This window comes from Coregonus lavaretus (assembly GCF_964263955.1).
Source record: "Coregonus lavaretus genome assembly, chromosome: 3".
NCBI classification, from domain to species: domain Eukaryota; kingdom Metazoa; phylum Chordata; class Actinopteri; order Salmoniformes; family Salmonidae; genus Coregonus; species Coregonus lavaretus.
In genome coordinates, this window is record NC_139990.1 from 24,758,676 (window position 1) to 24,772,163 (window position 13,488).

The following is a 13,488-nucleotide window of genomic DNA, read 5'->3' on the forward strand; positions in this document are numbered from 1 at the left end:
CGCAATTTCGAAATTGCACCTTGTGCATTCTACTATTACTGACGACCCCTCGTGCACCCCCCCTCCTCCCCCCAAGGAGGCGCGCCCAATAGTTTGGGAACCACTGATAGGTACAGTAAACATGGCTCACTTGGTTGGAGACAGATGTCCTGAAAGTCATAGCAACAGTTATTGTTGGTGACACACTGAGTATCACAGCGACAGCCTGGTGTCTCATCGTCGAAGGGCTCGTAGCATCTGTTCTTGCAGGAGGTACTGGGAACCACTGGAACAAATGAAGCTACACTGAGCACTTCCAGTGGATTTCACAGGTGCAGTTTATACAGTAGAACAGGGGTCACCAACTCACGGCTCGCGGGCCAATTCCGGCCCACGAGCCAATTTGATTTGGCACACCAAGGTAGTCTTCGTTTTGTTGTTTTTTATTGTTGAAGTGGTGACATCAAATATCACATATCATTGTAATTATACATATTGTGGTCGTGTAAGTGATTTTTTTTACAGAAACTGCCCCAATAAGAAATAGTGTACCTTTGTTTCGACAGTCCTCTAGTTGTAAACCAAGCCCCAGTCCGAGCCCTAGGATGATGGTGACCATGGAGATCGCCAAAGCACCTATCTACACACACAGACACACACAATCGCACACATGCGTGTACGTGCGCGCACACACACACACACACACACATGCACACACACACACACAAACACACACACACAGTATCAGTACAAGTATCAACCACAAAGACACTAGTTGTACTATTTTCTATTACAAAACTTTTTTGAAAAAAGGGCATCCCATTTACTGTGGTATACCAAGACGGTAACACTTTACAATAAGTTTCCATTTGTAAAGGGTTTATAAAGGGTTTGTAATTACGATACTAACGGTTATTTAATCATTTGTAAATGTATTATAAACCATAAATAAATGGGTTATAACAAATTGGTCAAAATAGTAGTGAGCCACTATTTACCTCCAGCTATTAACCATTTAAAAATGCACTTACAAATGCATATAATATTGAACCCTTATGTATCATCATGCAACCTTATTTTCAATGGTTGCACAGTTAAACTATAGTCATTTTTTCACTTTTGGTGTGATGCATTGTTGCTCTGTCCCAGGAACAGAAATGGTTGGTTTTCAGACGAATGGTCAACTCCCATGATGTATCTTTCCCCGCGTTTGAAACCCTGATGATGCATTGGTACACTTATTTAAGGCCTCATCTGAAGAGGCCTCATCTGAAGATCCCAAGCCATATTATTGGTTCGCTGGTATCTGAAAAATGTCCCCTACTTTGTGAGATCTGCCCATCTGTGAAACGTGCTTGAAATAAAGATGACCTGGAACGTGTCCAGAATGTTGTGTTGACACTGACATCATGTGACAGTGTGTAATAAAGAATCATGATGGACGTGATGGAAGTGTGCAAAGTCCAGATAGAAGAGATTGCGCGAAAGAGACAGAGAGAAAATGTTGATAGAGGAGAAAAGGTAAATTCTCTATGCAATTTGTTTAACTTTAGAATACAGAAATTCTGCTGGATGACACCTATTCCACCTCAAGAGACTGAAAAGATTTGGCATGGGTCCTCAGATCCTCAAAAAGTTGTACAGCTGCACCATCGAGAGCATCCTGACTGGTTGCATCACCGCCTGGTATGGCAACTGCTCGGCCTCCGACCGCAAGGCACTACAGAGGGTAGTGTGTACGGCCCAGTACATCACTGGGGCCAAGCTTCCTGCCATCCAGGACCTCTATACCAGCCGGTGTCAGAGGAAGGCCCTACAAATCCCATGGAATCTGTTTTTTGTCAATATAGCCACGCAGCACACTGAACATCCCCTGTGCTGTTTCATGCTCAGGAATTGTGAAACAGAACAATATGTCTTCGTGAGTAGCATCCCCCGACATGTAGCGAACAAAAGTCAATGAATGGTCATCTCGGCCCTCACAGCTAACGTCCATTTGGAGAGCATAAGGTGGGGAGTTTTTGAGTTGTTCATTCAGTTTCCTCCTAATTGCTAGCTATAGCATCAATTCTTAGTTTCACAGTGTTATCTGGCAAAGGTATTGATGGGAGTTTCTGTGCCTCTGCGTCCCCACACATTGTTTTCATCATATCAATTGCAGCCAGTAATATCAAAGTCCCCTCAATAGTGTGTGGTTTCATAGCGTAGCAGGCTTAGCCATTCACTGTGGGAATGGTTCAAGAACAATGGTCAAGTGTGGCCTTTTCCCACGATTTAAGGGTGCTCTCTGGTTGAATTTTTACTTTTAGATTTAATTAATTGTCATTTAGATTTTTAAGGTTAACCACATTACAATGATTTAGAGAGACAAAGACTATTTTATAATATTATTAATAAAAAAAATATATACTGTATATTTTACCAGGATTTTCCCATGACCCTATTTTCATATCAGGCGACCCCACATCGGGTAGTGACCCCTAGTTTGGGAACCGCTATAGTAGAGTAATGTAGCTACCGTACTGTCAATGCTAAATTGTCATAAATTCCTCTTCTCTCCCACACATTCCCATAAGGTCTCAGACTCCAGGATGGGAAAATACTTAACAAGAAAGAAACGGATGAAGACACAGAAGGGGACCACGAGACCCTATGTTGTATTTTCAATAGTTAATCTGTTGTCAATTTCTATTCTGATTTTTATTGTTAAAAAGGCTAGAAAAAGACACCCCTGTTTATCTGAATTAGCTAGGCTACTCACTATAGGCTAGAGATTTGAGTCACTGCAATTAAAATTGTTCTTACTATGTATTGCATGTTTGAGGAGACTACTCTATATACTGTTATAAATACATTTACATTTTAGTCATTTAGCAGACGCTCTTATCCAGAGCGACTTACAGTTAGTGAATACATATATATTTTTTTTATACTGGCCCCCCGTGGGAATCGAACCCACAACCCTGGCATTGCAAACGCCATGCTCTATCAACTGAGCTACATCCCTGCCGGCCATTCCCTCCCCTACCCTGGACGACGCTGGGCCAATTGTGCGCCGCCCATGAGTCTCCTGGTCGCGGCCGGCTGCAACAGAGCCTGGATTTGAACCAGGATCTCTAGTGGCACAGTTAGCACTGCGATGCAGTGCCTTAGACCACTGCGCCACTCAGGAGTAAATGTTTGTAACTTAACATTAATAAATGGCCAGAAGTTTTCCACTTTCTTTGAAGGTTATAGATCTGTCATTCTCATTGAAAGCAAATCTAAGAAGTGGTAGATCTGTTTTATGTCTGCTATTTCAATGCTTCCTGTTCTTACGTTTCATTTTTCCGTCTTTTACTTTCGGTTTTATACACCAGCTTCGAACAGCTGAAAATACAATATTTTTGGTTATGGAAAATATATTTCACAGCGGTTTAGATGGTGCAATGGTTCTCTACAAAATGACTGCTTGTTTTGTTACATAAACTGAAATTAGGCAAACTATTAAAATTTTAGCAATCAGGAAATGACGGAGCAATTCTGCATATTGCACCTTTAAATGTATATTTTCAGCAGTTATACATGTTGATAACTCATTTGTTAATGGTCAGTGGATAGCCACTTTAAACTAAGTTATCATTTTAGCAGTTATAAACGTTGATAACTCAGTTATAAATGTTTACAGGTCTGTCATTTAAAAAAAATGATATCTTTTGCAGTTATAAATGTTGATAACTCAGTTATAAATGTTTATAGGTTATAGTCTGTCACTTTAAAATAAGGTATACTTTTAGCAGTTATTCATATGGGTAAATCATTTATAGATGATTTGAGAGTTCAGGCAGAGGCTAGACATACTTATAGGCAGTATTGGGTACTCATCACGATATACATGAGAGAAGATTCAACACTTTGTTAAACATGTTCAGTCAATGAACGGTGGGTATGAAGACCCACCATTTCACACCACAGTGTTCACCATACTTGGACTATCACAGAGAAGTGGTGTGTGTTGATATAATCTGGTAATCTGTTAAGGGGTAATGATGATTGAATAATGTCCTGGATGTAAATTTGGCCAGGGCATCAGGGTTTCAAAGGTCGGTCAAGACACATCATAAAAACCAACCTCTTCTGTTCCTGGGACAGAGCAACAATGCATCACACCCAAAAGTGAGAAAATAACTATTGTTCAACTGTGCAGCCATTGAAAATAAGGTTGCATGATGATACATAAAGGTTAATCTTATAAGCATTTATAAGTGCATTTATAAATGGTTAATAACTGGAGGTAAATATTGTTATAGCACTATTTTGGCCAATGCGATATAACCGTTTATTAATGGTTTATAAGGCATTTACAAATTATTAAATAACCGTTATAACCCCTTTATAAACCCTTTACAAATGGAACCTTATTGTAAAGTGTTACCAAAAAAACTGTAGGGTAACTGTGGAAAACATATCCTAAAAAATTAGCAAAGCACACAAATACACTGGCCAGGTGGAGTGGGCGATACACAATAGGCACACATCTGTAATGGTAAAGCTACCAGTCCAACTGAACAAACCAACTTTCCCAAACAATGACCCTTCATATGCCTTACATGAGTATGCTTTTGACTGTCATGAGCATTTTTTTGTAGTGCATTTCATGAGTAGTATAAGTATTATTACAAGAGTAGTTTCTTTGTATGCATTATAAAGTACAATTACACCCCTTTCCCATAAATCCAATCAATCTTATGCATTTCCTATCTCGGTAACACTTAAGCTACTTAAAGCCTGCTGGTATGTTTTATAACTTGTTATTAAGCATTTATGAGCCTTTGTAATGTCTTACAATAACGATTATAATATGTTATGTCTATGTATCAACATTTCAAATGGCTGGTATTTAGTTAGGATTGCCATGAAATGATTATGAGACAAAAGTCTTACAATACATTATGACTGCGTCATGATACATCATTTATTACCTGCAGGCTTTAAGTTTAGTGTTACCCATATCTCATTATACATCATTTCCATTAGTGAAACATTCAAAAGAAGCTGGATGTTGGATGCACTTACGACAATAGTCTTCCTTCCCTGCAACACCTTGCTTATCCCCATACTTGAGAGCTGTCCAGTTCTAAACACAGTCAACACAGGGTTATACTACACACACAGAGAACCAGAGGAATCACCACAACAGTGAACTCTGGAACTCCATGAGTGTGGGAAAGTAACTTATTGTCAGAAGAGGGAACCTCATGTTTCTGCAACTGTAAAATGCAAGAGATCAATTGACAGCTTTGGGAACCTGTCCAGAACTCACCTGATATGAAGCATTACAGGAAAAGCTAATGATTTATAGGGAAGACTGGACAAACATTTTACAACTCTGATTTTACAACGTTCAAATCTGATTGCAGAGGGCTAAAAGGTTAGAGAGGCGAGCCAGCAACCGGAGGGTTGCGAGTTCGAATCCCGGGTCCAACAGGAAAAATCTGTCGAAAAGTGAGCTGGCAACAAGAGGGTTGCTGGTATCGAATCCTAGATGCCATTGCCTGCCGTTGTGCACTTGAGCAACACACTTAACCCCCCACAGCAGCTCCCCGCACCTCTGCAAAAACCTATATACAGTTGAAGTCACAAACAGCTTCATACTTGCAGTGTAGAAAACATACAGTTGAAGTTTACGTACACTTAGGTTGGAGTCATTAAAACTCGTTTTTCAACCACTCCACAAATTTCTTGTTAACAAACTATAGTTTTGGAAAGTCGGTTAGGACATCTACTTTGTGCATGACACAAGTAATTTTTCCAACAATTGTTTACAGACAGATTATTTCACTTATAATTCACTGTATCACAATTCCAATGGGTCAGAAGTTTACATACACTAAGTTGACTGTGCCTTTAAACAGCTTGGAAAATTCCAGAAAATGATGTCATGGCTTTAGAACCTTCTGATAGGCTAATTGACATAATTTGAGTCAATTGGAAATGTACCTGTGGATGTATTTCAAGGCCTACCTTCAAACTCAGTGCCTCTTTGCTTGATATCATGGGAAAATCAAAATAATCAGCCAAGACCTCAGAAAAAATATTGTAGACCCCTTGGGAGCAATTTCCAAACGGCTGAAGGTACCACGTTCATCTGTACAAACAATAGTACGCAAGTATAAACACCATGGGACCACGTGGCCGTCATACCGCTCAGGAAGGACACGCATTCTGTCTCCTAGAGATGAACGTACTTTGCTGCGAAAAGTGCAAATCAATCCCAGAACAACAGCAAAGGACCTTGTGAAGATGCTGGAGGAAACAGGTACAAAAGTATCTATATCCACAGTAAAACAAGTCCTATATCGACATAACCTGAAAGGCCGCTCAGCAAGGAAGAAGCCACTGCTCCAAAACCGCCATAAAAAAGCCAGACTACGATTTGCAACTGCACATGGGGACAAAGATCGTACTTTTTGGAGAAATTTCCACTGGTCTGACGAAACTAAAATAGAACTGTTTGGCCATAATGACAATCGTTATGTTTGGAGGAAAAAGGTGGTAGCTTGCAAGCCGAAGAACACCATCCCAACCGTGAAGCATGGGGGTGGCAGCATCATGCTGTGGGGGTGCTTTGCTGCAGGAGGGACTGGTACACTTCACAAAATAGATGGCATCATGAGGAAGGAAAATTATGTGGATATATTGAAGCAACATCTCAAGACATCAGTCAGGAAGTTAAAGCTTGGTCGCAAATGGGTCTTCCAAGTGGACAATGACCCCAAGCATACTTCCAAAGTTGTGGCAAAATGGCTTAAGGACAACAAAGTCAAGGTATTGGAGTGACCATCACAAAGCCCTGACCTCAATCCTATAGAAAATGTGTGGGCAGAACTGAAAAAGCGTGTGCGAGCAAGGAGGCCTACAAACCTGACTCAGTTACACCAGCTCTGTCAGGAGGAATGGGCCAAAATTCACCCAACTTATTGTGGAAAGCTTGTGGAAGGATACCTGAAACGTTTGACCCAAGTTAAACAATTTAAAGGCAATGCTACCAAATACTAATTGAGTGTATGTAAACTTCTGACCCACTGGGAATGTAATGAAAGAAATAAAAGCTGAAATAAATCATTCTCTCTACTATTATTCTGACATTTCACATTCTTAAAATAAAGTGGTGATCCTAACTGACCTAAGACAGGGAATTTTTACTAGGATTAAATGTCTGGAATTGTGAAAAACTGAGTTTAAATGTATTTGGCTAAGGTATATGTAAACTTCCGACTTCAACTGTAAGTGTAAAGACTGAATCAACTTTTTTCCTTCAAAGCATAATCGAAACAGTAGCCCAATCCAGCAGTGATAACAAAACCCGACAACATATTATATTGTTATTTTTTTTGTTCAATGTGTCTGAGTGCTATTTTTCATTAGTGGTATTTTTGTGACATGGTACTTCTGTGTCATGGATGTGTCCTTTAAAAGTCACTCCCTCTTCCACTATCTCCTGATCCGATTATATCCCTGACAGTTTGATAGCATTTTGTGGAAGACAATCCAGACATTTTTCGGACGGACCCAAGTGCTTTATGCAATAAATGAGAAACACTTTGACACCCGACGGGCTAGTCTATTACAACCCTTCGAGCGTCATCACTTATCTGTAACATCGATATCATCCACAAATTGATTTATGAACCAGGGTTTACCACAACTTACTGCCACCAAATACAAAGTCTAATGGCTCTATGAATGAAATGAACACTTCCACTGAAGGAGGGAATGAAGCTTCGTAAATTATCTGGAAAAACACTTTGCAAAGCCACTGTCATCTAAATCTGAAATAACAACCTCCCAGAGTTTAGTGCGTAGCTTGCACAATCATTCCTCATGGATAAACAGCCAAGTATAGCATAAGAAAACACACCTTTTAAATTTTGCATTTTGCTCTTACTCCAAATACTACAGCCAAGGTTAAATTATTGACAAGATGGTGCTCTCAAATTTCTCTATACATAACATACATTTTGATGTAATGGTTATTGAAGAAGAATTACGCAAATGCTCATCTACAACATTATAAGAATTTATTCTGATCAGAACCTTGCCACATGTTAATACAGTTTTTCTGAATTGCTAAAACACTAAACCCCTGTTATGATGAGTTTCTGGTATTGAGAAGTTCAAGATGCAAGAATTTACTTACAGTGAGGGAAAAAAGTATTTGATCCCCTGCTGATTTTGTACGTTTGCCCACTGTCACGAGAATGTTGTTATCTCAATGTTTGATGTCAAACACTTCTTAAATCTTTGAATAATTCCCAAAGGTTGTAAATCTCTAGTTTAAATAAATTAAACAAAGACCCAATTCTGCAATGGTCAGCCTGTTTATTCATGAGAGCGCTCTGCAACAAAATGGTCGTACAATCTTTTTATACACACACGTTAGAGGAAATATCCCACCCCGCTTTAGGCGGCTGTATTTTTCCACTGTACACATCTTGTAAACTCACACCTGGGTTTAGCTCATGTGATTATCCTCTGCTCTCCTGACCATCAGGTCACACATACACACACACACACACACACACACACACACACATACACACACATACACACACACACACACACACACACACACACATTCTTATCATAGCCTACTCCTTGCTCGGGCAGGCTGCAATATCCTGCAAGCCTTTTTCACTCCCCTTCCCTGTGTGTTTTTGGAACCAGTCTCCTGTTATTGGTTTCAATCGTTTTGCACTTCTGCTTGCCTAATTACAAGACACAAATACTCTGTTGCTGGGCAAATATGCATCTTATATAAACACATTTGATTAACTCTCTAAGTTCTAGTCTACTAATAGTCACACATTATTAGTTGTCACGGTTTCGGCCGAGGCTGCTCCTCCTCCTTGTTCGGGCAGGCTTCGGCGGTCGTCGTCCTCGGAGTACTAGCTGCCACCGTTGTATGTTTTCGATGTTTGTTTGGTTTTGTCTTATTGGTACACCTGTTTCCGTTTAGTGTTTATTATGTGTCCTATAAGTTCTCGTTGTTTTAGTCTTGTGTTGTGTGTAATTGTACACCGGTCAGAGGGTGCAGTGTTAGTTTCCTCCATTGTTTAGGAGAGAGTTTCCGCACTTGTTGTGCGCGCTATTTTGGCGATTAGAGTTTTACGCGTTGTGTGCGTAATTTCGTTTTTTGCCTTCCGGGCTCTTGTTGAGGCCCGTTTGTTTTTCCCGTGACTTAACTAAAGCCTGTTGGACGAAGCCTCTGTGTCCTGTGCCTGATTCCTGCACCACATCCACATTTCACACTGACAGAATTACACACCACATCGATGGAATCAGCAGGAGCAGCAGCAGCACCCGAGTCGTTCGAGGAGCGCGTCCGCGGACAGGACGACAGGATCAACCAACTCGGGACCGCCCTGCAGGGAGTTATAAATGCTCTGCACCGATGGGAGACCAGTGGGTTACCCACACCTCCACCTACTTCACCCCCACCATCGGCCAGTCCGCCCGTCCAAGCTCCAGAACCCAGTGGGATTCGGCTCTCGCTCCCGAGGGCGTATGATGGTACCGCTGCCGGGTGTCAGGGTTTCCTCCTGCAGGTAGAACTCTACCTAGCCACCGTACACCCGGCGCCCTCGGGACACAAGAGCGTTTCCGCCCTCATCTCCTGTCTCACCGGCAAGGCGTTGGAGTGGGCCAACGCCGAATGGAGGAGGATAGACGCCGCTACGATCACATACGCGGAGTTCTCCCGCCGCTTCAGGGCTGTGTTCGACCATCCACCTGAGGGGAAAGCGGCGGGGGAGCGTCTATTCTGCCTCCGGCAGGGGAAGAGGAGCGCCCAGGAGTTTGCCTTGGAGTTCCGGACTCTAGCGGCAGACGCAGTGTGGAATGAGCGGGCCCTCATCGACCACTTTCGGTGCAGCCTACGGGAGGACGTCCGCCGTGAGCTGGCTTGCAGGGACACCAACCTCTCTTTTGACCAGTTGGTGGACATGGCCATACGCCTCGACACCCTGCTGGCCACCCGCGGACGTCCCGAGTGGGGGCCGTCCATTCCACCCTCCAACGCCTCCGAGCCGAGTCCTATGGAGCTCGGGGGTGCTGGCGCTAGAGAAAGGAGGAGAAGGAGTCCGAGAGGGGCCGTCCCCTGCACCAACTGTGGCCGTGGAGGACACACTGCGGCTAGGTGCTGGGGAGGGTCTCCAGGGGGAAGAGACAACAGGCCACGCACTGGGGAGGCCTTCCAGGTGAGTAGGCGCCCCACTTACCCAGAGCTCTCTCTGTTGTGCACCTAACCATACCTGTCAGTTTTCCACAGGTTGCACCTCGTTCCCAGCATAAGGCGCTAGTAGATTCAGGCGCAGCTGGGAATTTTGTTGATCGGAAGTTTTGTGTAGAACTAGGGATTCCTCTCCTTCCTGTCAATGTTCCCTTCCCTGTACATGCTCTAGATAGCCGCCCGTTGGGATCGGGGTTGATTAGGGAGGTCACAGCGCCACTTAGGATGAGGACGCAGGAGGGTCATGAGGAGACTATTCAGCTATATCTGATCGACTCTCATGCGTATCCGGTGGTGCTGGGGCTTCCCTGGTTGATTACCCATAATCCCTCTATTTCGTGGCAACAGAGGGCTCTTAAGGAGTGGTCTGCCCAGTGTATGGGGCGATGTCTGGGTGTTTCCGTGGGGGCGACCTCGGTGGAGAGTCCAAACCAAGTGCCCGCAATGCATGTTCCCCCTGAGTATGAGGAGTTAGCACTCGTGTTTAGCAAGGCGAGGGCGACGCGATTGCCACCTCATAGACAGGGGGATTGTGCGATAGACCTCCAGGCAGGAGCGGCGCTTCCGCGGAGCCATGTGTATCCTTTGTCTCAAGAGGAGAAGGGGGCTATGGAGACATACATAGCCGAGTCTCTGAGACAGGGATACATACGGTCCTCCACTTCCCCTGCGTCCTCGAGCTTCTTTTTTGTGAAGAAAAAGGATGGAGTTTTGCGCCCGTGTATTGATTACCGTAGTCTCAATCAGATTACTGTGAAATACAGTTATCCACTCCCTCTGATTGCGACTATGACGGAGTCATTACACGGAGCGTGGTTCTTCACAAAATTGGACCTCAGGAGCGCCTACAACTTGGTGCGCATTAGGGAGGGCGATGAATGGAAGACAGCATTTAGTACCACCTCGGGTCATTACGAGTATCTTGTCATGCCATACGGGTTGATGAATGCTCCTTCAGTCTTCCAATCCTTTGTGGATGAGATTTTCCAGGACATGCAGGGGCAGGGAGTGGTCGTGTACATAGACGACATTCTGGTGTACACTTCTACCCGAGCCGAGCATGTAGCCCTGGTACGCCGAGTGTTGAGGAGGCTGTTGGAGCACGACCTGTATGTCAAGGCAGAGAAATGTCTGTTCTTCCAGGAGTCTGTCTCCTTTTTGGGTTATCAGTTGTCCGCGTCATGGGTGAAGATGGAGGTTAACCGTGTGTCGGCTGTGCGTAATTGGCAAACCCCAACCACGGTTAAAGAGGTGCAGCAGTTCTTGGGCTTTGCGAATTACTACCGGAGGTTTATCCGGGGTTTTGGACAGGTGGCAGCTCCCATAACGTCCCTTCTGAAGGGGGGTCCGGTGCGCTTGTAGTGGTCAGCTGAGGCGGACAGGGCTTTTGGGAGACTGAAGGACCTGTTTACTTCGGCTCCGGTGCTGGCGCATCCGGATCCCGCTTTACCATTCCAGGTGGAGGTGGACGCGTCAGAGGCCGGTATAGGGGCCATTCTATCGCAATGGTCCGGCATGCCACCTAAACTCCGCCCCTGTGCTTTTTACTCTAAGAAGCTCAGCCCGGCGGAGCGAAATTATGACGTGGGGGACAGGGAGCTGTTAGCCGTGGTACAGGCCCTAAAGGTGTGGAGGCATTGGCTTGAGGGGGCTCAACACCCTTTCCTCATTTTGACTGGCCACCGTAACCTGGAGTACATCCGGGCAGCTAGGAGACTGAATCCTCGCCAGGCTCGGTGGAACATGTTTCTAGCCCGGTTCGTATTTAAGATCACATACATCCCTGGGTCCCAGAATGGTAAGGCTGATGCCCTGTCCCGGCGGTATGACACAGAGGAGAGGTCCATTGAGCCCACTCCCATACCACTGAAGTCTTGTCTGGTGGCACCGGTGGTGTGGGAGGTCGATGCTGAAATCGAGCGGGCGTTGCGTACCGATCCTAGCCCTCCACAGTGTCCTGTGGGTCGGACGTACGTTCCGCTCGAGGTTCGGGATCGACTTATTTATTGGGCTCACACGTCACCCTCCTCTGGACATCCAGGTATTGGCCGGACAGTGCACTGCCTTAGCACTAAGTACTCTGGTGGCCAACGTTAGCCAGGGATGTGAGGGTTTATGTCTCCTCCTGCTCGGTGTGTGCCCAGTGTAAGGCGCCCAGACACCTGCCCAGGGGAAAGTTACAACCCCTGCCCGTTCCACAACGACCCTGGTCTCACCTCTCGGTGGATTTTGTTACAGACCTTCCCCCCTCACAGGGGAATACCACCATCCTGGTCGTTGTGGATCGGTTCTCGAAGGCCTGTCGTCTTCTTCCCATGCCGGGTCTCCCTACTGCCCTACAGACCGCTGAGGCACTATTCACCCACGTCTTCCGGCATTACGGGGTACCCGAGGATATAGTGTCTGATCGAGGTCCCCAGTTTACCTCCCGAGTCTGAAGAGCGTTCATGGAGCGTTTGGGGGTCTCGGTGAGCCTTACCTCGGGGTACCACCCGGAGAGCAATGGGCAGGTCGAACGTGTGAACCAGGATGTGGGTAGGTTTCTGAGGTCGTATTGCCAGGGCCGGCCGGAGGAGTGGGCGAGGTATGTCCCCTGGGAAGAGATGGCACAGAACTCTCTCCGCCACTCCTCCACCAACCTAACCCCTTTCCAATGTGTGTTAGGGTACCAGCCGGCTCTGGCACCATGGCATCAGAGCCAGATCGAGGCCCCTGCGGTGGATGAGTGGGTGCGGCGCTCGGAGGAGACGTGGAACGCTGCACACGTCCATCTGCAGCGGGCCATCCGTCGACACAAGGCGAGCGCCGATCTCCACCGCAGTGAGGGGCCGGTGTACGCACCTGGAGATCGAGTCTGGCTCTCGACCAGAAACCTACCCCTCCGCCTGCCCTGCCGGAAGCTGGGTCGGCGGTTTGTGGGGCCTTTTAAAGTCCCGAGGAGGTTGAACGAGGTGTGTTACAGGTTACAACTGCCTATTGATTATCATGTTAACCCCTCGTTCCATGTGTCTCTTCTCAGGCCGGTGGTAGCTGGTCCACTCCAGGACTGTGAGATAGGAGAGACTCCTCCGCCCCCACTGGACATCGAGGGGGCTCCGGCGTACACAGTTCGGTCCATCTTGGATTCGAGACGGGGGGTCTCCAATATCTCGTGGAGTGGGAGGGGTACGGTCCGGAGGAACGGTGCTGGGTGCCGAGGAGGGACATCTTAGACCTGTCTCTTCTGACTGAGTTCCACC

The 13,488-nt window shown here is 45.6% G+C and overlaps 1 protein-coding gene across 1 annotated transcript in view; it reads right to left on the reverse strand.

The window, feature by feature from the left end:
• LOC311126890 (venom phosphodiesterase 1) overlaps positions 1-5,133 on the reverse strand; it is a 30,645-nt gene extending 25,512 nt beyond the window's left edge. The window contains exons 1-3 of the mRNA XM_084158582.1: positions 5,035-5,133; positions 532-619; positions 131-265 (exon numbers count right to left, since the gene is read on the reverse strand). Of these exons, the coding sequence (XP_084014708.1) occupies positions 131-265; positions 532-619; positions 5,035-5,076 (265 nt within the window). The 5' untranslated portion in view covers positions 5,077-5,133. The remainder of the gene's footprint in view (positions 1-130; positions 266-531; positions 620-5,034) is intronic.
• Positions 5,134-13,488: the final 8,355 nt, after the last annotated feature.